Genomic DNA, 27,411 nt, shown 5'->3' with positions numbered 1-27,411 from the left:
CAGAATGCCTTTATTAACCGAAACTCTCTGCATAAATGTACTCAGTTGTGACTAATTATACCAAGGCCAAAAAAGATTTCAGCTCAACTGTGAATTGATGTGGCCTTTTTATGGAATAAAACAATCTATTTCATGCAGAAGACTGATCAGAGTATAAACAGTGTCCAGCAATTTATCTACAGACAGCAAATACACGTATAAGCATTAAGTCACATGGAATAATCAAATAAATTTTAATATTTCCAGCAGCCAAACTATGGATTGGAAATTTTCCAAGTAGAAAATTACAAGGTTCAGTGGCCACATTCAGAGTAAAACAAAATCGAAGTCTACAATAATTTTCAAATAGGAGGATGACATAAAGCATTCTAAATGTTAAGTTCACTGCAGGGGTTTATGCATATGCCCATGACAACAATTGGACAGGTGACAGATTTGGGTGAAGACACTGATCCACAATGTGCGAAACAGGTACCCCTAAGGGTTACTGAAATTATACAGCTTAACATGGGACTGTTGCATCCAACATACCCAATAAGATCAAGAGGTGCCGGTGAAGAAATATCACCCACATTGCAGTTGTACCAATGGTCTTTAATGGTTGTAGTTCAACCTGTGTATGTGTGCCTCGACATGCTATTCAAATATTGGTTTATGCCAAATGCATGGGTGGATAGATGAAAAGGACACTAGATAGTAGCTAACTTCAAATGAATATTTTTATCAATAGGACTTTGTTCAGCAGTTGGAACCCATGCTGATTTTTCTTGACTTGCACTAGAAAAGTTTAGCAATTTAAATCATTATGATTGAGCAGAATGTGATGCAGGATGAACATTCTGTAGCTTTCCTTCATAAGATTATATCAAGAGAGGATGCTCAATATTAATTAAGCCAATTATTCAGAACTTTCAGGCTTTTTTGGCAAGTACCTTCAGGATGGTAGCTTGAAAATAAAGAAAGCAACACGACACACTCACTGTCAACACTTTTGATTCACTTCCATATACCAATTTTCTCAAAATTCTTTTGTTGGAGTGATCAAAAATTAAGTTTGCACAAAAGCAACCAGCAACAACTGATATTTATACTGTGACTTTAGCAACCCAGCAATTTACCTTGATTCCAGAAAGAACATCACAACCCTATTGACTCTGCAAAGTCACCCTTAACAATATCACAGGGCTTGATGCAAAACTGGGAGAGTTATCCCACAGGCTAGTCAAGTAATAGTCCAGTAGAATGAAACTCTCAGAATTATACCTGCCAGACAATGTCCCAGACACCACCAGCCCTGTCCTAGTGGAAGGGTGAGATGATCATGGAGTGTGGCAGATGGGAGGTCCAACAGAAATATATTCACATAATTTGGGGAAAAATTTCTTACGTGATATTGATGTTCACCATTTAGAAATGAAGCACAATTTGAGTCTTGTAATTAAATATTGATGCATTCACAAATGAAAAGACTCATGAATTATATTACTCAATGATAAATCAAGTTCAAAATTTCTCAAACTAGTGCTCTGAATAACATTTCAGCTGTCTGGATAGCCTCATTACAGAAAAAAGGTATGAGGAGCAGAAAGACAAAAACAGACTTCATGGAAGTCAATCTTATTAAACAAAAAACTTATGAAGGCAAAATTTTACTGCTTTGTCAATCTCAAATTAATAAAATAATTTGAGATTAACTTCATACACACTGCCATTTGCAGTACTCAGCGATGACACAGTACATTGTTCAATATGAAAGCAGCACATTGTTATATGTAAATGAGAAACCCAAATGAGGAAATGGACAGAGGTGTGTGATACTGAAAGCTGTGCAGCATCATGTTCTGGTAGAAGTACATTCTGTAAATACACTAGGTTCTAGCAATGATCTCATCGAAGCGTGAATCATTACTGTATTACTTCCTTCTCAATGTCAATTTGGTGAATCAACTAACTAACTACTTAAAAGGATTGTGGTTGATTGGAATAGTTTCTCTCAACAGTGGGTGGGCTAAAATAAAAAGAACTTAGTTCACAATTTCACTAGAAGCCATGAACTCCCACATCAGCCATTGCTGATAAAGATTTTGTTTAGAAACTGAAGAACTGCAGAAGTTGGAAATCAGAAACAAAAAGTTGCTGGATCCTTCAGTGATCCTTCGGAACTTGAGTTCTGAATTACTGATAAACAGATGTGCAAACTAGAAGTACAGTGAAATATTCAGAGATTTTTAGCACAATAACTTCAGTGACCAATTTCTCCTTATTTATAAATACACTTGGCATGACATATTCACCACCAGGTATAAAGAATCAAACACTCCTTGGAGGACAGAAATAGGTCATTCCACCCATGAAATCTGCACTGATCCTCCGAAGACGACCTCACCCAGACCCAGCCTCCAACTCTATAACCCATTTATCATGGCCAATCTACTTACCCTGTACAACCTTGGACACGACAGGACAATTTAGCATGGCCAGTCCGCCTAACCTGCACATTTTTGGACTATGGGAGGAAACCTGAGAACTCGACAGACATTCACAGGTTAGTCAAGCAATATTGTCACACTAACTGAATCATACTTCACAGACAATGCCCCAGGTGCCATAATCCTAGAATAGATACTATCACATAAGCAGATCCACCAGAGGTGACAGTTAACTCTGGGCTCTCAGTCTCATAGCATCAGATCAAACATGGACAAGAAATACTCCTGATTACGACTGCCTCTCATGTCTCACAGAAATCAACAAACCCCCTTGTTGAACACGAGGAAGCAGCAAGGACACAGAATGTACTCGAGTGGGAGACTTTATCTAGAGTGGCTCAGTAGCACCAGTCCTGGCCAAGTCCTAAAGGACACAGCTGTTAGACTAGATTTGTGGCATGGAATGAGGGAAACCTGTTTGACCCTGTCCTCACTAATCTACATTTTGCAGGTAGGAACACATACTAACAAAGGAGTTTAGTATACACGGTCACTGAGAGACAAAGTCCAATCTTCACATAAGGAGACCCATTATTGCATTGTGTGGCACTACCAAACGGTCAAATGGAGTAGACTTCAAAAAGATCTAACAAGTCAAACTTAGGCACACATGCGTCACTGTGGGTCATTACCACTTGTACACCCAAAAAAAGCATCCAGACAGGACTAAGCTATCCCATAACCACCAGATCTGATGAAGTTCTGCAGTTGTGAATGATGATAGACAATGAAACAACTAAAACAAGGCGGGGGCTCTACAAATATGTCTATCAATGACAGAAAGCCCAGCACATCAGTGCAAATCTACTTGCATCCATCGCCAAAGTGTAGCATGGATGATTCATCTCAGTCTCCCGAGGTCACATCAAAAATGCAAGTCCAACCACATTGGATACTGAAAAGTGTATGGGCCTTGGCAACATCCCAGTAATCGTACTGAAGACATGCTCCAGAACATGCCTGGCCCTAACCATGATGTTCTAGTACAGTTTCAACACTGGCACCTACAAAATAGTGTAGGAAATTGCCAATCCTGTCAATTACCCATCAGTAAAGTGACAGAAGGGCTAAGCAATAGTGTTATCAAACACCTGAAAATGCATAAACTGCCCACTGCTCAGTTTGTATTCCACCAGAGGCACTAAGCCAGAGTCCATTAAAACCTTGGTTCAACCGGAGAGCTGAATGCCCAGAGTGACTATCCTCAACATCAATTTAGGGTTCAACTGTGCATGGGAAAGAACCCTAACAAAACTGGAGTTGATGGGAATGAGAATATTGGCTGAAGGCTGGAACTATACCTAGCATAAAAAGAAAAATGCTTGTAGTTGTTGGATGTCAATTATCTCAGCACCAGGACATCAAACTAGTATCCCAACTGGCACAGCTGCACCATCAATTGCCTTCCCTCCAACAAAGGTCAGAAGTGGAGATGTTTGCTGTTCGCTGATAGCTGTACAATACTTAGCACCATTTGTGACTCTTCATATGATAAAACAGCTCATGTCCATATACAGCAAGACCTGTGTAACATCCAGGCATAGGTTGATGCATCGTTAAGTAATGGTCACATCACACAAATGTCAGTGGTGCAGGCTCGAAGGGCTGGACAGCCTTCTCCTGCTCCTAGTTCTTATGTTATGTCAAGCAATGACCGTCGCCATTTGACATTCAGCAACCGTAATGCCTTTCAATCTCCCACTATCAACATCCTGAGAGTTACCACTGAACATTAACAGACGAGACCAACCATATAACTAATGGATACACGAGTGGATCAAAGACTATGAATTCTGCAACACCTAACTATCATTCTGTCTCTTCAATGCTGGTTTACCATCCAGCAGAGACAAGAGAAAGAGGGACTATTATTCACTTAGCAGGACCGGTGCAATTCCAGCAACACTCAAGAAGCTCATCATTCTGGACAAAGCAACTTGCTTTATTGGCACTTCATCAAACATTTACATACAGATGTAGTGTACACTATTTACAAATGCACTGCATAAATTAGCATGGGTCCTTCAGCAGCAGCTTCTTAACCCTTAACCTCAAACAAGGAGGAATGCTCTATCACTTAGAAGGGTAGCAGATGCATGGGAGCACCACCACCTTCACACGCTCCTCGAAGTCTAAGACCACACTCTGACTTTGAACAATATCACCACTCTTTCAATGTTACTATTCAAAGATCCAGTAACACCCTTCCTAGCAGTACATTGCAGTTGTTGAGGTGCAAAAACACCCAACAGCTCAAAGAGGCAGCTCACCACCACCACCTGCTCCACAGCACTTAGAGATGGGCAATAAAAGCTCACTTATTCAGCATCATGCACATAGGGAATGACAAAGACACCTTGCAGGTGCATTAAAAAGCAAAAAGTTAATAAGTGGAGCCACATGGGCAATAATAGGGTAGGAGGTCAATAACTTGGTTGAAGTGTAGGTTTTAAGGATCACTTGAGAAGCAAAGTTATGTCAAGAAGGAATTCTAGAGCATAAGACTGGGCAGTTGAAGGCACAGCCATCAATGGTGATGCAATTAAAATAAAGGATCCTCAAAGACCTGATCTAGATACAGTCAGCATAGATTTCTCAAAGCTGGATGAAGACTAGAGGTAGGATGGATAAGGTCACAAAAACATTTGTAAAGAGGGATAAGAATTTTAAAATTGAGGCATGACTTGACTAGGAGTCAGTTTAAGGTGTAGACTATTTGGACCAAAGGGTCTGTTTCTGTCCTGTATGACAACTATATGTGAGCACACGATCAGTAGGTGAATGGGACTAGGTTAGAGTAAAGACACAGGAATCAGTTATGAATTTCAATTTTCCGCAGTTAGGTGGAATGTCAGCAATATATTGGTTTAGTCTTACACTGAAGTTACAAAGACAAATGAGGGTTTCAGCAACAGATGAACAGAAGTGGGACAAGAATCAAGCAAGTGTTATGATGATGGAAACAGTCTTAATGATAGTCAGAAGCTCAAAGTGAAATATACCAAAGGTTTGCAAATCATTTGGTTTAAACTCAAACTGTTACAAGGTGAAGAGACGGAGTTGGTCACTAGAGAGCAGAGACTATAGACAATGGCTTCAGCCATCCCAATCTTTAACCAAGAAAATTTATGCTCATGCAATACTCAATATCAGATAAGCAGCTTCAAAGTATAGCAACAGTGGAGCACATAAGAAATAACGTTTAGATAGCTGAGTGTTCATAATCTGCAAGTGAAAGCTAATACCATGCTCTGGGATGGTGTCACCAAGGGATAAGGTCGAAATTGGAGGGATCGTGGATACAGCCTTAGATGACATCAGATGCAAAAGGTGTAGAAGCAGGAACAGAAGAAAATGAAATTGGACCAAAATGGAGAGGCATTGGGAGGAGGCTGGTGGCATACAACCATATTAGAGATTGCAGACAGAAAAACGAGTTCACTGTTGTCACAGGATCTAAATCAGCTGTAATGCAAAAAACTTGTAAATTTTTAAAAATGTCAAGATAAATTCCTTGTTTCCCACTACAGACTAAAAAGACACAATTTCGAGGCAAGTAACCAACCTCTGCAGTGCTCCCTTACCCACTCTGGTTTAAGGCATTTCTGGTCCCTTTCAAAATAAACAGGAGCAATATCTTTCCAAGATGTCTCACTTTTATCATTCCATTCCTTTATCCATACTTTGTACACAGGCAGGACACTGCACAAGTTCAATTAACAAATTGGGTCAACATTCTTCCAACGGTTATAAACTCAGTTCACCTCCAATGGGTGAAGAGGTTTATACTGATCATGCTAACTTCATGAACAGAAGATGGGAAGATCTCTCCTACCCCTCAAAAGAGTAAGAGAATGAAGCCAAGACCAAGAGATCCCAAGAAGGTGAACACAAACCAGACGGACTTTGAATCAGCTCACATTTTTGGATGGGGCCGGGGACATGCAGAATTTGACTGACCAGAAAAACTCAGACGTTGAGACACATACAGAGACAGAGCCAACAATGTTATGAAGGTATGTTAAGCTTGGTGCTGGTCCTTCAAAAATAGACAGCCCTGACAAATTCGGGACAGAAGAGGCACGAAGCCGTTAGCTACACCTATGCCTGTGTATCTGAACAGCAGTGGAGTAGCGGATTCGATTCAGCTCTGAAATCATACAATGCTCAATACAGAACCATACTTAAAACAGAACTCAGTTCAAGAACTTCAGCTGAGACCAGGTGGTCCATCTAGCCATAAGAAACCTATTCTCCTCAAGGTATAAAGTAACCAGCCGTCAATGTTTGAAATGTTTATTAAGTGCACCAGATTCATATGCAAACAGGAGTATGACATTACGTCTGTCATACGCTGTCACAAAAAAGAACCCTTACAGAGCTGAACAAAAGACAAAGAGGCACTTTAACATTAAATAAGATATTTCAAATTAACTGCAAAAGTGTGGAGGAATTCAAAAATTCCAGGAAAAAAAATTCATCTCAAGATGCCTCCAAACACTATACAATGCTTTTTCAAAATGTGGGTGCCCATAAGACTATAAGACATGGGAGCAGAAATTAGTGTCAATGCTGAAGATATTTTCTTTATTTAGGCAACTTGACAGTACTCTAAAACAGTATTTTTTGCAACAGGTTCCTCCACAACCAAAAGGCTTTTCACCACAACAATACATGCAATATCTGATGGAACGCATCCATCACAAGATGCAATTTTCCAAGTATAAAAATTCTCCATGCAGTTCCAAAGAGTGGTAATAAGAAATAAATGAGCTAAAAAGGTTGGTCTAAGAGTTAGGTCTTAAGAATCTTAAAGAAAAATAAAAGTAAAATGACTACAGGACTGAAGACATAGAATTTCAGAACACGGGGCGAAGTGGCTGATGCCTCCAATGATCAGGTGAAAGCAATGCATATGTTATGCATAAGGAGACTGAATGAACTATGATCAGCCATCTAAAAACATACAAATATCAATACTTCAATTCAAAATGCATTCAACTCAGACTAAAACAGACCATTTAGGTCATCAAATTTTGTTTTAATTCAAATTATCTATGCTGTTCACTTTTCCACATATCTCTCCAAGGAGCATTGTAAATTTTCAAATTAATGTGTGGATTTTACAATAATTTATTGAACTCTTCTATTCTGAAGGGTTGCCAGACCCCAAACGTTAACTCTGCTTTCTCTCCACTGAAGCCAGACCTGCTGAGTTTTTCCAGCAATTTATGGTTTTGTTTTGACTTCCAGCATCTGCAGTTCTTTCACTTCTTTTGTACACAATTTATTGTTTATCTTCAGACATGGAGGGGTGTTAGCAATGACCAGGACTTGGGTACACAAGCAAGCTTAGGAACAGAGACTGGTGAAATAGACAGATATGTGATAGATGAAATTTCAAGTGGAGAAGTACAAAGCAATGGGTCTCAGAAGGAAGAATAAGAAAGCATTATAAACAAGCAGGACAATTTTAAAAGAGTCAGAGACCAGATGATGCTTTCAGAGAAATATTTGACAGAAATACATTGAAACTGCTATTAAAAGTATATGGCTTTATAAATAAAGATAGAATGTAAAAGCAAGTTGTGTTAAGTCCTTAAAACCACTGGTGAGTTCTCAGCTGGAGTACGTATTCAATTCTGAGTACCCAGCTTTTGGATAGATGCAAAGGTCTTCGAGATGGTGCACAAATGTATTCAAATGGCACTCAAGTATGGAGGACTTCAGTTCAACAGGGTTACTGGACAAAACAGATGGGACACGCTTATGAGAAAAAGACAGAAGATTGGCACTAGGTACGGAAGTGGTGCAGGTGCGACAGGCTGAATGACCTCCATCTGCACCACACCAATTCTGCAAAAATTTGGTAGGTTTACTTACAGCAAAAATACAGAAGACGATTTAATCAATTTGTACAGTTGAGTTCATGACTATAGATAAGAACACAGATGAAAATCAACTGGTAAAAGAGTCAGAAAGGTTAGGAGAATCCTTTCTACATTAAAATGATCTGCAACATGCTCCCTAACAGGACAGTGGAAACAGATTCAATAACCTTTCAAAAGGGAACTTGATTTTTTTTTTAAATCTGCAGGATTATCAGTCAAAGAATTTCAAGGGTAATAACTGGATTGATCTTTCAAAAAGCTGGCACAACTCTCAAACCAGGTTCGAAACAAATGTTGCTTCTTTGCTTTTCTACGTTTTGCACCCAAATACAAAACCCAAGATTTAATGGGCCTTATCATCTTACCTATTTTTGCTTCCCACATTAATGCCCTGTGTAATTCCACAACCAACAATCTATATTTATCCATTCCATCTAAAACCTTGCCATTTAGGAGGAATATGCTCTCTCCCAATGACTTCAAAAAAGTAGTATTACTTCACATTGCAGCACAGATGATAACACTGATGACTACACATCCTGTAATGGAAATTGTTTTTCCACAAGACGCAAAAGCAGCTTGAAAAAGGTGCAATGTTGGTGGTAACAGCAAAGCCTCCATTTAAAAGTTTTGTGTACATCAAGACATACAGATCTGGACAGACTGACAGAGACTAGTGGAGTCACAAGGTGGAGCCCTGTAACCAAGCTCACACATCATACAGTACGATGCAGTAATGTCCAATCAGCATTAAAATCAAGCTCACATCAACAGGAGGCTGTTCACTGCTTCCAATTCATTTTATTCATTGGCTTCACTTGGATGGGCATAATCTATTACCCATTAATTGCCCTTCAGAGGTGGTAGTGAACTGCTTCAGTCCATGTGCTATAGATATACCCACAATGTTGTCAGAGATGATGTTCCAGGATGAACAAAACACTTCCAAGTCTGAAGGGAAAGTGACTTGAGGGGAGCTTCAATTGGTAGCATTCCTATGTATCTGCTACCCTGATCCTTCGAAATAGGTTTGGAAGGTGCTAGGCGATATGGAGCATGGATGAATTTCCACAGTGGATCTTGTAATGGTCCTCACTGCTACTATGTATTGGTGAAAGGTGAGAAGGTTTGACAGAGTGCTGTCAACCAAGCCTTGTTCTGGATAGTGTCAAGCTTCTCGAGTGTTACTGGAGTTGTCAATCACATTTTTTGACTTGTAATGATGGACAAGCTTTGGGAAGTCAGGTAGCAAGTCACTTGCTGTAGAATTCCTATCCTCTGACCTGCTCTCATAGCCACATATTCCTTTTTAAAATCAGTCTGTTTGGATAGTTCATAACACACCTCTGAGGCAATTGGGCTTTTAATTCAGACCTCTTAATATTTATAAAGCCGGTCCAGTTCAGTTTCTGGTCAATGGTAACCCGAGCGGCCCTGACAGAACCTTTTCATTGCTCAATGTAGGTTCTATCAAAGCATGTACACTGATAACACCATTGATGACTCTTTCCATCACTTTATTTAGCCAGGTTGGATTTGTCCTTTTTTTTTCCCTATGCAGAAGGTACCTAGACAATTTTCCATCTTGTCAGGTAGATGCCAGAGCTATAGATGCACTGCAACAGTTTGGTTAGGGGCTTAGCAGATTCGCAAAAACACATCTTCAGCTTTATTACTGAAATGTTGTCAGGACCCGTACCTTTTACAGTGTGCAGTAGCTTCAATTGTTTGGCATGTTTAATTGTCCACTACCAGTCACAACTAGATATGCTGGGACTACAGCATTTAGATCTGATCAGTTGGTTGAGATGAATTGCCCAGTCTATCAGTTGTACATATGTTGTTGGCATGTACATTGTCCTGTGTTGCAGCTTGACCAAGTTGAAGTCTCATCTTTATACAATGATTCCCAGCTTTGCATTGTCCCATTTTTAATGGGAAAGAGAAGAGAGCAACTCTATTTAAAGCAGAGCCCCGTGACAATTCCAAAAGTTAAGTCTAAATTTTATTTTATACAAAATAAGCCAGAACAGAACAAACGCAAGCTCATTTAAAGAAATTAAATTCATCATTTAATTACTGGGCATGAACAAGCATCCTTGGCAAAGATTTCACCTCCCAAAAGTAAAATGAAACTGCCTTTTTTTAATTTTAAATCAAGCTACGTCTGCAAAGCTGCAATCCCACCTTGGTTCTGATATAGATAGAAAATGTGATGTTTGTTTTAAACCCTTCAATTCATTCCAGCCTATAACACAATCTCATGTATACATTGGACTACAAGCCACCCAAACCAATCAAGTAGACAAAAACTGACATCGAAGGTTTACCAGATAAGTGACTAGACCGCCATGTAAATGCTACAAAAGTAGATAATTAGCTAAGAAATCTGCACCAAGTAACTCTCTCCCTTGCTCAAGTCTGTTAACCACCCACAAGGCACAACTCAGGAGTGAGACTGAATATTCTCCACTCACCTGGTCGAATGCAGCTCTAACGTGAGAAGGTTGACAGCATTCAGCCCATTTGACTGGCACACCACCCAACACCTTTAATATTCACTCCCACCAATTCACAGCAATGTCATCTACCATTTACAAGATGCACTGCAGCAGCTCACAAACGAACCTTTGAAAGCAGTTCCCAACTCACAACCACCAAGAGGAAGGCTACATGAAGCTCCTTTCCAAGCCATTCACCATCCAGACTTAAAACTGTAATGCTGTTCCTGGGTCAAAAGCCTGGAACTCCCTAACTGCACTCTGAATATACCTACAGCCAACAGACTGCAGCAATTCAAGGTGGTGGTGCACCACCAACTTCAAGGGCTATTTGGAATGAGCAATAAATGCAGGCTAAGCTTGCAATACACACATCCCATAAATTAATCATAGAGATACATGTGGACAGATCAGCTCTGCAATGTTAAACAAGTCAGGATACAAAGAATGCTAAAAATTATTAGGGCAATTTAACTCTAATATTATTACATTATTGCAGGGGAGGTCTACACGAGCTTAGTCAGGAGCAACAGAAGGCTTATTCCTGCTGGCAAAATAGGTCCTGCATAAAATGAGTTTGCAGTTTCACCCATAGTGGACATGTTGGAAAAATGCTTACATTCTGACAATTTCACTCAACAATCAAAAAGGAATAGTGCTGCACAATGCAACAGGGTTGAGGCACGTTGTTCGGGCACAATTGAGGGCGTTCTGATGTGCTTCTTAGACAACACATTTGTAACATGGGGCTCAAAATGGAAAATACTTAATTGCCCAAATGCCACACTCTGGTAAGAGCTCAGAGTCAATAACAACTAGTTTCCATAATCAGTCCAGTGACTTGTCAAAAATAGTGTCTCTACATATTTTACTTCAGGAGAGAGAATTGGAAGAACAAGGAAAGGCAACATTAACTAAAGGTTACAATTCTAAAGGGAGTGCAGGAACAAGGTTATACGTGCAGAAATTATTGCAGAAATTTTTCACAACACTTTTCACAGGATTCTGGGCTTTAGAAATTGAGGCACAGAATACGAAAGCAAAAGGTTATGTTGAACCTTTATAAAACAATGACTCAGCCTCAACTGGAATACCATCAGTTTCTAGGCAATGCACTTTAGGAATAATGTGAACACTTACACCTTCAAGAATGATTCAAGGAATGAGGAACTTCAGTTATATGGACAGACTAGAAAATTTTGAAGGGTTCTTTTTAAAGGGAAGGTTGAGAGGTGGCTTGATGGACCATCTAATACATGAAAGTAAATTGAGAGAAGCTGCTCCCATTGGTGGCTTGAGAACTTAGGGACACAGATTTAAGGTGAATTGCAACATAAGAAAAAACTTCTTTAAAGCAGCAAGGGGCTGAGAAGCAAGGGAAAGTGAATCTTAATTACGCTTTCAAAAAAGTAATTGGATAACCTCTTGATGAATCTGTAGGGCTGAGAAAAGCATAGGAAATAGGACTGGCTAAACTATTCTTGCAGGTAGTTAGCACAAACTCGAAGGATGAAATACCCTCTTCCTCTGCTGGAACTATTCTATGATTAGCACAATAATACCCAACACCTTATTGCATTCCCAAGGAAAACAGCAATGGAGTTTATCTAATTTTCTGTGAAGTTATATGTACTGGAAGCGTAAACCAGAACTAGATTTGGTCCAAGACTTTACACAACATGTAGGGCCTAATGGCGTGCTGATTTCTCACAAGAGGCTTGCAACCAGCAGTGTGCCGCAAGGATCGGTGATGATAGGACCACTGCTTTTTGTCATTTATATAAATTATGTAGATGTGAATATAGGAGATATGGTTAGTAAGTTTGCAGATGACACCAAAATGGGTATGGTGGACAATGAGGAGGTTTACTTCAGAGTACAACAGGACCTTGGTCAGATGGGCCAAGGAGTGACAGATAGAGTTTAATCAAGATGAATAAGGTGCTATATTTGGTCAGGCAAAGCAGGGCAGGATTTATACAATCAATGGTAAGGTCTTGGAGAGTGTCTTGAAGTGTAAGTTTATAGTTCCTTGAATGTGAAGTCGCACGTAGACACGGTAGTGAAGGCATTTGGTATGCTTGCCTTTATTGGTCAGTGCATTGGTGTTGGGAGGTCAGTTGCGGCTGTACAGGACATTGAATACAGTATTCCAAAAACGGCCTAACCAATTCTGGTCTCCCTTCTAGTAGAAGAATATTGTTAAACTTGAAAGGATTCAGAAAAGATTCAAATGGACGTTGCCAGGACTGGAGTCTGAGCTATTAGGGAGAGGCTGAATAGGCTAGGACTTCAGTCTGGAGCGGAGGCGAAGGGTTTATAAAATCATGAGGGGCATAGATAGGGTGAATAGCCATGGTATTTTCCCCAGGGTAGGGGAAACTAAAAGGCATAGGTTTAAGGTGAGAGGGGAAACATTTAAAAAGGGTCTAAGGGGCAACTTTGTATGCAGAGGGTGCCGCACATATGGAACGAACTACTAGAGGTGGTGGAGGCAACGGGTATAATTACAACATTTAAGGAGGCATCTGGATGAACAAGAAAGGTTGAGAGAGATATGGACCAAGTGCTGTCAAATGGGATTAGATTAATTTATAACTGGTCAGCATGTACGAGTTGGACTGCAGGGTCGGTTTCCATGCTGTACATCTCCATGACACAAAACTGATTAAGTAATACAATCTCTCAAACACCAGTAAAACTTTCCAAATCCCTTAGTCTGTATTTATGCAGACCCACAACATGATGAAATGCCCAGGTTACTCTAAAGAAACATTATCCAACAAACACTTAACATCAACTCGTGCTTAGGAGAGAAAGGGTCTGATTTTAAAATGGTGAGCACCTTTGCGTGGGGGGGTGGGGCACTCATAAGGGAGCTGTAGACTCAGGGATGTAAAGGCACTGTCACCAATGGTGAAGTGATCACAGACAAAAAGCCAGAATTTCAAGGCTGATCCGACCAAATAAGAGGGACCAAGAGCATGATGGGACTTACAAATTAGAAAAATAATTTCAAAACAACAGTATTGCCATGTCAGAAGCCAATGCAAGTCAGGTAGAACAAGACGAACAGAGTAGAATCACAATTCATCGTCATGTGTATTTTTATTTTTAAAAGTGACTTTTATAGTTGGTATTCTATAGCACCTACATTAGTGACAGAAGTCAAAAAATATGAAGGAAAAAAGTAAAGTTCAATGAATAACTGCTGGGTTCAGGGTACACTGGAAAACCCGTCCAAAACTGCCACATTGAGATGAGACCTTCACGCTTTGCTGTTGGAATAACCAGAAGCCGCCTCCGAAGCGAGGACAAGACCTCCATGCTGGGACTAGACCTCCATGCCAGGCTGCTGGAATACCAGAAGCCGCCAAAAACCTCCACCCCAGAACAAGAACCCACTCCAGACCAAGATTGCTCCTCCTGGAGCAGACAGCCACACAAGGAGACCACCCCACCGGCCTAGACTGCCAGTCAGGGCCATTAAAAGGTATCTTGTTACTGACCTGGGCCAGAAGACACCTTCTAGCGAAGTAATTAAAAGAAGACAGTGCCATAATAAATGGAAACGTTAAAAAAGCAGAGAAAGGAGAAAAGTAGTATAGCGGATGGAGTAGATGATCTCTGGGCTCCTCGGCTGAGGAGCCTGCTCTTGCGCTACTACTCCACCGGCCATTGTGTGAAAACAACTTTAAGAATCACTAACATTAACATGTGCTTCAAAAGACAGACTTCAGTTATGCTGTAACTGAAACTAAGGAAGAGACAAGGTAAAAACAAGGACTGCAAATGCTGGAAACCAGAGTCTAGATTAGAATGGTCCTGGAAAAGCACAGCATCCAAGCCTGACCTGTTGTGCTTTTCCAGCACCACTCTTATCTAGAGTGAGGAAGAGACAGACAGGCTACTAAATAGATGGATGAATAGATGGCAAATTAGGATACGTCCAGAGCTTCATATGAGCAACCTTGTAGAGGATGTAAAGTTGAAGGCTAACCAGGAGAGAACTGAAGTAGCCAAGTCTTGTTAAACAGAGATTTCAGAAGTTAATGACCTAAGAGAGAAGCAAAATAGGTCTACGACACATGCAAGGACTTTGCTATTTGACTTAGATTTCCACAAAGCAGTGACTGTTTAGGTTTTAACAATTACTTTAATCTGTAAACCTTGTCCAGCACTTGTATCTGTAGTCTGAGGATGAGTAAGAAATCTTAGCATTTGACATATGCGGTCACCATAGAATTATTTGCCCCCTTTAACTTCAGGTCAGCTGTACTTTCAAAGTCAGCAAACTGAGGGGCAATTTGAGGTCTGGTAACTGGCACTTGCACAAGGAAGAGTTTCAAAATGCTCAAAGCATGCACTTTCAGAACAAACTGCAGAAGAACACAAAGCTGCTCAATGTCAAAACTGAAAACAAACTTTACTGTTTCAGACAGTGACTGGTGAGAAGGGCCTTGATGCAGGCTCAGGTGCTCAGACCCAGTATTCTTGCAGGACTAACAATTACACACTGGCACAGAACGCAATTTGCTTTCAAACCAAGCCTATGTAAATCTTATCCTTGAGCCATACAAGGGCTTACAACCCACAGACCAGTATCCATAGACGTTTACAAGAAAGGGATATTTGATTCAACATCCGTGCTGTTTTGTTGAGGATGTTATCTTTCAAACTAGATTTAGAAGCCACAAGGATATGCAACATCTTTTTGTGCTACTTTAAGAAAAGGGGTTATCCCTTGCCAATATTTACCCTTCAAAGTCACAAAAACATTGCAGTTTGTGGGAACTTTCTAAATGTAAATTGGCTGTTGCATTTCCTATAATGCAACAATGATTACTATTCAAATGTACTCCATGAACTGTACATTAAAATGCTTCAAAATATTTAGATTTCAAAGATTTTAGGTTGTGTTTGGGCTATCTACATTACATCTCAACTAGGATATTGGGTAATGAGGAGAATGAGGTGGAGAAATGGAAGGGGTGATATTCTCTAGTACAAGATGCATAAATCAGTTTGCTGCTGTAACAACCAAATCGCTTAAATAAATGGATAGTAGCTAATGGCAAGGAAAATCCAGGAATCCAACCTAATTCTGTTCTTACCCAATATACATATGTATAGTTCATCTTATTAATTCAAATCAATATGATGTGAAACCAGATTAAATGCAATGATACGATCATTTTTAATTCGAGTGGAATAAAACGTGGAATGCAGAACATTTCTAGCAGCAGGAACTAGGCTGGACTAATCCTGGCTATGCTTTGCAATGAAAAGCAACTGCCAACTATCTTCCTCTGGGAAGTAAGCAAAGGTAGGGGCTAATAGCAGTAGCTAGTTACTCCTGCGAATGAATAAGTATGGACATTGAGCAAGCCACCCTCATAACTGAATACCAACTTGTTTCCTACATTAAGTGCCACTTAGGAGAGGCATTCTCCACAACCTGAGCTCAGTGCCTTGGAGAAAGAAAATCTGGGGAATAGCAAAATTTGATAAAGGAAACCAAAATGTCCATAAGGGACAGAACCACATGTTCATGTTCATTCTTCTAGTTTCACCCTCATTCAAAAAGTCTCTCTTCAGACGTCACCCATGCCACTCTCACCTCAAGCATGCAGAATCATTTTCGCTGCATAATCCATATGACACAGAAAAACCAAATGCCTCCTTAAGAAATTTCCTGCACCGTGAATAGTACTGAAGACTTATGCTCCAGAACTTGCCAAATCCTAAGCCATACCAAAATAGTTACAACATTGGCATCTACTCAATAATATGGATAATTTCCCAGGTATGCCCAGTGACTTAAAAGACAGAGGGCTTTCACAGCACAGCGATAACATCCCTACCTCTGAGCCAGAAAGCCCAGGTTTAAGTCCCACCTGTTCTGCAGATGTGTCATAACATTCCTGAACAGGTTGATGACATACCTCTTTAGTTTCATCGGTAAAGTTGAAAACTGCACAAAATGCAGGACAAATTCAGCCCAGCCAATTACTGATCCATCAGTCTACTCTTGATCATCAGCAAAGTGATGGAAGGTATCGTTCAACAGTGCTACATCATAAGCAGCATTTAGTGAATTTGGGTTCCACCAGAGCCACAGAGCTCCTGTCCTCAAGACAGCCTTGGCACAAAGGTGTTAAATTCCAGAGGAAAGGGGAGAGTGACTGCCCTTGACATCAAGGACGCAAGTATCTACTGTGACATCAAGCAGTACAGAGGAGCCTGGATTATCCAAATAAGATCAAGATTCTGTAAAAACGTTACATCAAAGAGGTAAGTGTATTCGATTTACCTGTACTGAAGAACATGTGAAAACACTGGCAAAAACAAAGTAACACAAGCACTTCAAGCATCAGCGACTGAATTTTTTAAGGGTTAGTTATACAGCCCTTTGCAAAAGTAAGTGTTTTACAGTATTCATGTCACTTTACCATGCCTTTCATGAAAAAATGGCTGCGAAAGTAAACACATGCGCAAGGCGGTGCTTCTGTCTTTCTATCGTGACACCAAGTTCCCGGAAACTGACAAATGTTCTTGTGATCGTAGAAGCTATTTGGGACCTTGTTTAATGCTGAGATTTCATATACAGTATTTGTGTGATGGTAAGGGTTTAGTCCTTCTCAGTTTAACTTTTAATTTGCAGAATACAAAGATTAGTTTTTTTTAAAAACAGCAGACTTATTAAAATTATAGATTTAAGCAAATCTTCAGGTGGAGCAGAGCATTAGATCAGTATGGCTTCCCTTGTTTAAGATAAAATTGATTATCCTAATAATCAATTATCTGAATGAAACAGTGCTAGCCCATCTCGTTCAGATAGTCAAGGTTGCTCTGTACTAGCAAAACTGGAATCAATGGGCATCGGGGTAAAATCCTCCTAAGGTTGGAGTCATACCTGACAAAAGCAAGACAACTATGATTGTCAAGTCAGTCATCTTAGCTCTATGACATCTCTGGTGTACTTCAGGGTAGTATCCTTGACCCAACTTTTTTAGCCACTTCAATGACTTTCCCTCCATAAAGGTCAGATGTGTCCGCTGATGACTCCACAAAGCCCAGTATCATTCACTCTTCCTCGGGTACTGAAGCAGTCCATATCCAATCGCAGCAAGATTGCTCATTATCCAGATTTGAGTTGACATGTTGCAAGTTAAATTCACGTCACGATAGCCAGGTTCTGACTATTTCAAACAAGAGTATAACTATCACCCCTTGATATTAAATGGCATTACCATTGTTGAATCACCTACTATCAAAATCCTGGAGCTAATATTGACCAGAGCGTGAACTAGACTAGTCAAATAATTACTGCGGCTGCAAGAGCCAAGTAGGGCCCAAGTGTAAACTTCAGTTCACCCTATGGTGTGAATTTGGGATTGGAGTGCAAAATCTTAAGAAAAACAAAATCAATGTGCTCATTTTTTTCCCCATCTTCATCTGGGACTGAAATGATATCAGAATTGAAATATCACCATTTAAAATGTCAAATCTTTTATTCCCATGGGTTTTGTTATGCCCTTGACATGGAGGTCTGTAAGCTGTAAACATTAATATCAACACTTCTATGACACTGCATAAAGTTTTATTGCCAACATTAAATGATCCTGACATACCACTGTCCACTAATCAGGCATCAGCAGCAAGAGGGGCACTTTCTGAATATTTAATGTCAGTGAAAGCTGTAAGCACAAATGGACCATCCAGGATTGTACTCCATGGGGCAGAGCTCATAGACTGCACAGAATATGGAACTGCAATTAATACACACCAAATCCAGTTCACTTGATATCCATCTTCCCCGATAGCTCAACATAACAAGTGAAGCACTGCAATAACAAACACCAACAGGAACAGGTTAACTTAAGCAGGAACAGAAATTAAATGGAGATAAACAGGATAAATTGTGACCCATTGGCAGGAACTAAATTAATCAATCTATAAAATGATAAAGCCTAAGTACCCATGCAAAGCAAGGTCTGGCTTTAAACATTAGAGTAGTAAGTTCCACACTACACAAGCTGTGCTCTCGCAAGATAGACCAGTTGCACAAATCTTTTTGACTTAACTGAAGGTCAAAATCCTGGCCCCAAGTTTTCAATGCAAAATTATCCTGCGTGAATTGAAACATTGCAAATCTAAAGCTTAAATTTACCCAAGTCATTCATTTTAAAATGCTCAGAGGTATGACAGACTTCAAAACCGCTCACTCACTTTGACAGGACACTTCCAAGCCTCCCATCTGATACTGGCACACAACAATAGTTAAATGTATGAAGCTTTCCTAATTTCAACCCGAGCAAAGATAGGCTGGAAAAACACAAGTTTAAGAAGCCTGGACAGCAGTAAATAGCAAGATTCAAATCACAGGAAGTTTTGGATGAAACCTCAGACTTCGTTCTTAAATGATAATGGCATGATGGCACAGTAATGAAATTCACTGCTTAATTCCTCCATCACTCATAACTAAACACTAAGTCTACAATGCCATGCTAAAAATTACCAAACTGTTGTAAAAAGACAACATGGTGACAAACTTGTTCAGCGAAAGGTAAATACCATCCATTCTCAATCTGGCCAACACCAAAATAACCAAGAAAGGTACTCAGTAACACAGAAATGACGACAGGTTACAGGTCATTCAGAACCCAGCATATGCCAGTGTCTATCTCATTCACAAGCAGTTCCTTACTACTACCTGCTCATCTTGTTCCACATCCATTAATTGCCTTTTCTTGAAGTCACATTCCAACAGAGTCTTCAAAGCTGACATGGTCTCTGCTGCAATCACCAACTACATGCATGTCACAGTCTTGCTATGCTCATGATAAAGAAATTGTTCGAGCAACATGTTCTTAACCTTTCCTATACAATATTCTGAACTCTTCAGCCACTAGGAACAGTATATCCATGTACTCCAACCTGGTCATAAAACTTTAAACTCCTTCACTGTAACATCAAAATAAAACAAACCTACAGAACCATCCTGAAGAGTCACCAGAATCAAAAAGTTAATTCTTTCTTCTCACAGATGTTGCTAGATGTGCCGAGTTTCTCCAGCAATTTCTGTTTTTGAATAACATCCTTTCTTCTAAAAAAGCACCAATTTTTAAAATCTTTCATCACATTTGTATTTCTTCACATCAGTCAGCACCCTGGTGAATCATCCTCCATTTTCTTGCCTTTCCCTCATACTCTCAATTGCCTTACTAGCCAAAAACTATCTTAGCCCTGAACATACTTAACCCAGTCTCTACAGCCCACAGTTAAAGAATTCCACAAATACACTACCTTGTGGGAGAAACTCCTCATCATCTGTCCTAAGTGGGTGACCCATTACTCCAAGATTATGCCCTCTGGTCTTAGATTCTCCCATATGAAGAAACTTTTTTGCATCTAACCTGCTAAGTCCCCTAAGACTGTAAGTCAATAAAGTCACCCCTTACTGTTCAGAACTCCAATGATTTCAAATTCAACCCCTCCTCAAAAGAATCCCTCCATAACTAGTGAACTACCTTCAGACTATCTCCAATGCCAAGATATATTTTCTTAGATAAGGGGTCCAAAACTGTTCACAACGTTCCAGTCATGGTCTGACTAGCCCTGTATAGCATTAGAAAGACTTGACCTTTTTCCAATACCATTCCCTTTGAAACAAAGGCCAACAATCCATTTGCTTTCCCAATAAGCATCGCTACATTCATAATCCATACCTGTTGCCATAAAACCGTGTCATTGGTTTATTTAGTGAGCTTACTGCCTTGTGAACACAAACACACAAATTCATCTATACTTCCACAAAAGCCAGCTTTCCTTGTGCAGGCTACCTTCTAACAAAATGCTCAGTGATATTTCCCGTGCAGCCAGTAAGGTCTGCAAATTTGAATGAGATGCCCTCCAAACCCAGGTAACTGGTGAACTCTGTGGAACACTGTTCCAAATTTTAATTTTTGAGAAGTTGTCCTCAACTCCAATTGTCTCATCACTGACCTCTTTTTGTACAGTTTTCTACAAACATCCCCCAGGCCCACCCTCAAGACGGACCCTGCCCTGAGAATAATAAAGCAATCCACGTTGATACTATTCTCAAGTACCCCATGCAAACAGGAACCCAGAAAATGCTAGGTTCCTTCCAAGTTCCATACTGATCAAACAGGAGGGAAAATTCAATTCCAATCTGAAGTATAATGATCCCAAACAATATTTGTTTTAAAATACCAATTTCCTATTGCAAATTGCAATATTTATGCATTTTTTTGCACCTTAATAGAATTTCAAATTGTTGCTCATTCCCCAATGGAATTCCTCTTTAAAACGCAGCTGACAAAAGTCACCCTCAGCTACCATACAGAGAGCCAAAAAGCTTCAACTTTCTGACGGTTCCCAGTAGCCCAACCTATCAGTAATTTAAAGAAATTCAAACATTGGTTCAGCTCCTGATGTCTGACTAGTATCCCAATTTATTTTTCGTTGACAGAGCAGGCCTAGTACATTCAGACATCCCAGTTTTGTCAACATCCTGTCAGGATTAATACACCAGGTCTATCCAGAAACATTGATGCATTTCTGACAGTGTCCAGGCCTGGCTGTAAGTATACACTGAGTGTACCTATACATGATATTTCAAATTGTGCAACTGAAAGATTGACTTGTGTTCTCCAATCTCAGCACTCAAACTAATACGTAGACAAACCAATACTGCTCCTGCCTGATTTGGTTTTATTTAACATTTTTTTCCTAATCAACCTGTTCAGAGATTTTATACACACATAGAAAATTACAGCGCAGTACAGGCCCTTTGGCCCTCGATGTTGCGCCGCCCTGTCATACTAATCTGAAGCCCATCCCACCTACACTATTCCATGTTCAGCTGGTTCAGGTGGGAGTTAAACCTAGGCCTCCCAGTCCAGTGGTAGGGAGATCACTGCACCATAATAGCCCCTCCTGTTTATGCAAATTAGAAAGAGCAACAATTTGTGCATGAAACCATATGTAAGAGGTATAATAAACAATACCTCCAAGACTTAAATTAAACAAGCAGCTCCCTCCCCTATCAGCAACAGGCAACAAATGCTGATCCAGGATTCCAGCGACTGGGAACACATTAGAACAATTAGACTTACATGATATTTTCAGATCAGAATATATTTTGCAGAAAAGTCAACAGCATCATTAAAAGCAAGAATTTAAAGCAAAGTTTTAAATTTACAGCAACCACTTTAATATTAAAACAGATTCTCAAGATAGAACTTGTCAGCTGAAATGAGCAATTATTGCTGTGATCTACCTTCCCCAATAGGCAGAGCATTAACTTGAACTTCTTTATAACACACAGCACTTGAAGGAATAGGTAACCAAGGGCGCTATAACACAGATCATCCGAACTTAGGCTGACCTGAACCATCAGGTAAATGATTTGAAATGGTATGGAAGCAAATATGTTGAATTTGCCTTTCTATTCTGTGGACCACATTTTATGAAATTACAGCCTAAGGTCAGTGCTTAGAATGTAGACCCCCCATAAGCTCCCTGTCATCACACAATGGAACTATGCATGCTGACACAGCCGATATTGTTTGTGGTGCTGTCCCTGAGCAATCAGCTGCTCAGCATTTCAAGGTCAGGAGCTGTTTCCACAGCATCTCTTGCCCTCTCCAAGCTAAGCCTGTGAAACAATGGCCATTACCTGTGTTTATTTTTCCCCCTCCCTTGCACACACTAGTGTAATGTGAACCATATTCCAGTTTATGAGCTAATCAGGTTGTTTTGCCATTACATCAGAGGCAATTATAAATGGCCAGAAGCAGCAGCTGAGGAGCCAATCAGATTACAGATAGCATGTCACCCTAAGACCAACTGTCTCCTGGCTTTGACAGAAGGATTTTACCTCCATAATTCAAATCCCAAACCCGTGCAATCTGCACTTACTCAAATCACCAGCCTGTGCATTAGTACCAGCTAGTACTGGCAAAGTGAACCAACTCAAGGTTGCATGCACACAAGGCGTTGGAGACGAGAAAAACAACATGGGGTGGGGGGAACAGAGAAACAAACAAGGAGGTGGGAACGGCAGCGGAGGTCCATCAGTAAACACAGCATTAAAACAATCAGACAAGAGCAGCAGACAGTGGTTGAGCACATAAATAAGGGGAGAAAAATTCACTGGGATCAAAATCCTAAAACAAAGAGAGCAGCCAGTCCCTCAGCTACAGATCATGCAGCAAAACCCCGGTGCACACATAACCTGTTTTGTTTCACTAAACTCACCCAATCCTTTATAGACTTTTTTTGTACAGGAGGGTCACTTTTTGAAGTGAAAAACCTACAATGCTTGGCCGTTGGGAGGGGTGGGGGTGGTAGCAGGAGGATGAAAGGGAGAAAAGGAGGACAAAACTGGGTAGGGAGAGGAGAGCTGTGCGTGGGGCGGGGATAAGAGAATGTAAGGTGTGGAAAGAACTGGGGAAGAGGGAAACGAGGGTGAGGGGGAAAAAACGGAGGAGGGAAGGGGGAAAACAGAGGAGGGGGAAAACAGATGTGAAGTGGAAAGGAAAGGGACAGGCTGGGGTGGAGAGGAGGAGGGGAACAGGGAGGGGTCAAAGTGGGAGAAATAAGGAGGGAGAAAGAATTGGAGGAAAATGGAGGGAGATTAAAAAAGTGGGGAAAATAATGGGAGGGAGAGAGAAGAGCTGTTCTAGCTCGGGTTCGGGCCTCACTTTACATAATTTATACCGAGAGCTGCTGCTCCACTCGCACAAAGCCGGCCATTTTAGAGCGGATTCTTTGTATTGAGAGAGAAGCACAAGCACGGCCCAATCCACCTCCCTCCCCCAACCACAGACACACAGTACCAACCATTAACTAACACTGCCATTACCACGCTTCGCTCCTGGTTACACTAGTTAACCACTAGTTAGCATTTTTACCTGAGTCCTAGGCAAGGGCTGCCCGCTACTCCCGGGGCTGATGGGCGGATGGTGGCTCCTTTGTTGCGCTGCTGCCCAGCCCGAGCTGGGATACTGGCTTCCCAGCTCGCCTCCCTTGGCCAGCTCCTGGCTGCTATTGTAGTCCTGGTGGGCCTGGTTATAGTTAGTAAAAGCCCGGGCCCCGCTCGGGGAGGTGAGCAGCTGGTTGAGGGTTGGGGTACTGGAGGCCGTCTGCGGTTGTTGATGCTGTTGGAGGCCGGGGCCCTGCTGTTGTTGCACACCGAAGCGCTGGAAAGAAGCGACCATACCCGAGGCCAAGGCTTTAGGCCCAGCAGCCCCGGCCCGCGGCGAGTTGAGGCCGTAGCTCTGGTTCATGTAGCCGCTGCGGGCCGCCGGATAAGCCGTGGTGTAGTTGTTGTAGTGGCCGGAGAAGGCCTCGTGAGAGTTGGGTTGGAAGGAGTCGAGGCCGCCGGGTTGTAGCGCTGCCCCCATGCCGGGGCTTTGTTGTCCGCCATGTTGGTGGAACGGGCCCCGGTAATGGTTGTAACCGTAGCCGGTAGGCGGCACGGCGCCTGGGCCAGGACTGGGCCCCGGGTTTGCGTTGCCCAGGGGCACGGCGCCACCGCTGTTGCTGGAATGGTCGAATCTCTGGTCGCCGCTCAGGAGAGCCAGGCTGGTGGCGGTCGCCCGTCCGGGCTCTGGCTCCCCGGAACCCGCTCCGCCGTTACTCTGCTCCGAGGAGGAGGCCCCGTCCTGCTCGACGTGTGGCGGGTGGCCGCTGTCCTCGTCGCTGTGCTCACCCGGCACGGGGGCCGCGCTCAGCCGGTGGTTGCTGAAAGTCTCCCGAGCGGCGGCGCCGGGCTCCGAGCCGTTGCCCGGCAGGTGATGCTCCTGCTCGGCGGTGGGGCCGGGCCCAGTCCCCGGCTTCAGCGCCGCCAGCTCGCCGGCCTTGGCCTGGCTCATTTCGGTGTCTCTGAGGGCGCTGACCGGAGCGGCCATTGCTGCCCGCCGCCCCGCGCGATCCCCCACCCCCACCCCCGGGCCTCGCCTCGCTCGCTTTCGGTGGGTCGCTCCCTCCCGGTGCTCAGTTCGGTTCGGTTCGGCCTGGCGGCCCCGATACCCGCTCCCACTTTCGGCCGCTCGGCTCGGCTCGCTCTCTCGCTGCCCCCGCCCGGCCGCTCGGCTCGCTGACTCTCGGCTCCCGGACTTGCTCTGGGCGGTGGCGCTCAGACGGCCGCACTGCCGGTGCCGTTGTCGGTGGCGCTGCCGCTCCGCATGGCTGGGTGTGGGTGAGCACGGCAGCCCGAGCCCGTCTAACGGAGCCTCGGGCCCAGCGCAACACGCGGTCTGACAGAACTACTAGCCATGTTGTGTGGGGGGCGGCGGCAAAACCCGGAGCGGAGCGGGAGGGGGGGGAGGGGGAGGGGGAGGAAAACGGAGCCCGGCCTGGGGGGAGGGGCCACAGATGGGGGAGGGGAGGGGAATGGAGGGGTGGGAGAATCGGCCGTCAATCAGAACAGGGGAGTGTTGCTGTTCCCCAACACTCTGCCATTGAAAACACAACACTCCCCTGACTGAGACCCCAGCTCAGGGTACACTCCCCTCACACTGAGACCCCAACTCAGGGTACACTCCCCTCACACAGAGACCCCAACTCAGGGTACACTCCCCTGATACAGTGACCCCAACTCAGGGTACACTCCCCTGACTGAGACCCCAACTCAGGGTACACTCCCCTGATACAGTGACCCCAACTCAGGGTACACTCCCCTCACACAGAGACCCCAACTCAGGGTACACTCCCATCATACAGGGACCCCAACTCAGGGTACACTCCCCTCACACTGAGACCCCAACAGGGTACACTCCCCTCACACTGAGACCCCAACTCAGGGTACACTCCCCTCACACAGAGACCCCAACAGGGTACACTCCCCTGACTGAGACCCCAACTCAGGGTACACTCCCCTGATACAGTGACCCCAACTCAGGGTACACTCCCCTCACACAGAGACCCCAACTCAGGGTACACTCCCATCATACAGGGACCCCAACTCAGGGTACACTCCCCTCACACAGAGACCCCAACTCAGGGTACACTCCCCTGACTGAGACCCCAACTCAGGGTCCACTCCCCTGACTGAGACCCCAACTCAGGGTCCACTCCCCTGACTGAGACCCCAACTCAGGGTACACTCCCCTCACACTGAGACCCCAACTCAGGGTACACTCCCCTGATACAGTGACCCCAACTCAGGGTACACTCCCCTGATACAGTGACCCCAACTTCGGGTACACTCCCCTGACACAGAGACCCCAACTCAGGGTACACTCCCCTCACACAGAGACCCCAACAGGGTACACTCCCCTGACTGAGACCCCAACTCAGGGTACACTCCCATCATACAGGGACCCCAACTCAGGGTACACTCCCCTCACACAGAGACCCCAACTCAGGGTACAATCCCCTCACACTGAGACCCCAACTCAGGGTACACTCCCCTGACACAGAGACCCCAACTCAGGGTACACTCCCCTCACACAGAGACCCCAACTCAGGGTACACTCCCCTGACACAGAGACCCCAACTCAGGGTACACTCCCCTGACACAGAGACCCCAACTCAGGGTACACTCCCCTCACACAGAGACCCCAACTCAGGGTACACTCCCCTGATACAGTGACCCCAACTCAGGGTACACTCCCCTGATACAGTGACCCCAACTCAGGGTACACTCCCCTCACACAGAGACCCCAATTCAGGGTACACTCCCCTGATACAGTGACCCCAACTCAGGGTACACTCCCCTCATACAGAGACCCCAACTCAGGGTACACTCCCCTGACTGAGACCCCAACTCAGGGTACACTCCCCTGATACAGTGACCCCAACTCAGGGTACACTCCCCTGACTGAGACCCCAACTCAGAGGACACTCTCCTGACATAGTGACCCCAACTCAGGGTACACTCCTCTGACTGAGACCCCAACTCAGAGTACACTCTCCTGACATAGTGACCCCAACTCAGGGTACACTCTCCTGACATAGTGACCCCAACTCAGGGTACACTCCCCTGACTGAGACCCCAACTCAGAGTACACTCTCCTGACATAGTGACCCCAACTCAGGGTACACTCTCCTGACATAGTGACCCCAACTCAGGGTACACTCCCCTGACTGAGACCCCAACTCAGGGTACACTCCCCTCACACAGAGACCCCAACTCAGGGTACACTCCCCTCACACAGAGACCCCAACTCAGGGTCCACTCCCATCACACAGTGACCCCAACTCAGGGTACACTCCCCTCATACAGAGACCCCAACTTAGGGTACACTCCCCTCACACGGAGACCCCAACTCAGGGTATACTCCCCTGACTGAGACCCCAACTCAGGGTACACTCTCCTGACATAGTGACCCCAACTCAGGGTACACTCCCCTGACAGAGACCCCAACTCAGGGTACACTCCCCTGACAGTGACCCCAACTCAGGGTACACTCCCATCACACAGAGACCCCAACTCAGGGTACATTCCCCTCATACAGAGACCCCAACTTAGGGTACACTCCCCTCACACGGAGACCC

At 43.3% G+C, this 27,411-nt stretch overlaps 1 protein-coding gene across 4 annotated transcripts in view; it reads right to left on the bottom strand.

Annotated features, from left to right (window-relative positions):
• The window catches only part of LOC140453481 (AT-rich interactive domain-containing protein 1A-like), a 129,009-nt gene extending 103,791 nt beyond the window's left edge, over positions 1-25,218 (bottom strand). For all 4 annotated transcript variants that reach the window (XM_072548192.1, XM_072548193.1, XM_072548195.1 and 1 more), the window contains exon 1: positions 23,823-25,218. In XM_072548192.1, the coding sequence (XP_072404293.1) occupies positions 23,823-24,821 (999 nt within the window). In that variant the 5' untranslated portion in view covers positions 24,822-25,218. The remainder of the gene's footprint in view (positions 1-23,822) is intronic.
• Positions 25,219-27,411: the final 2,193 nt, after the last annotated feature.

This window comes from Chiloscyllium punctatum, chromosome 27 (assembly GCF_047496795.1).
Source record: "Chiloscyllium punctatum isolate Juve2018m chromosome 27, sChiPun1.3, whole genome shotgun sequence".
Lineage (NCBI taxonomy): Eukaryota > Metazoa > Chordata > Chondrichthyes > Orectolobiformes > Hemiscylliidae > Chiloscyllium > Chiloscyllium punctatum.
The sequence above is the reverse complement of the archived record's forward strand: the minus strand, read 5'-3'. Positions and strand labels throughout refer to the sequence as shown.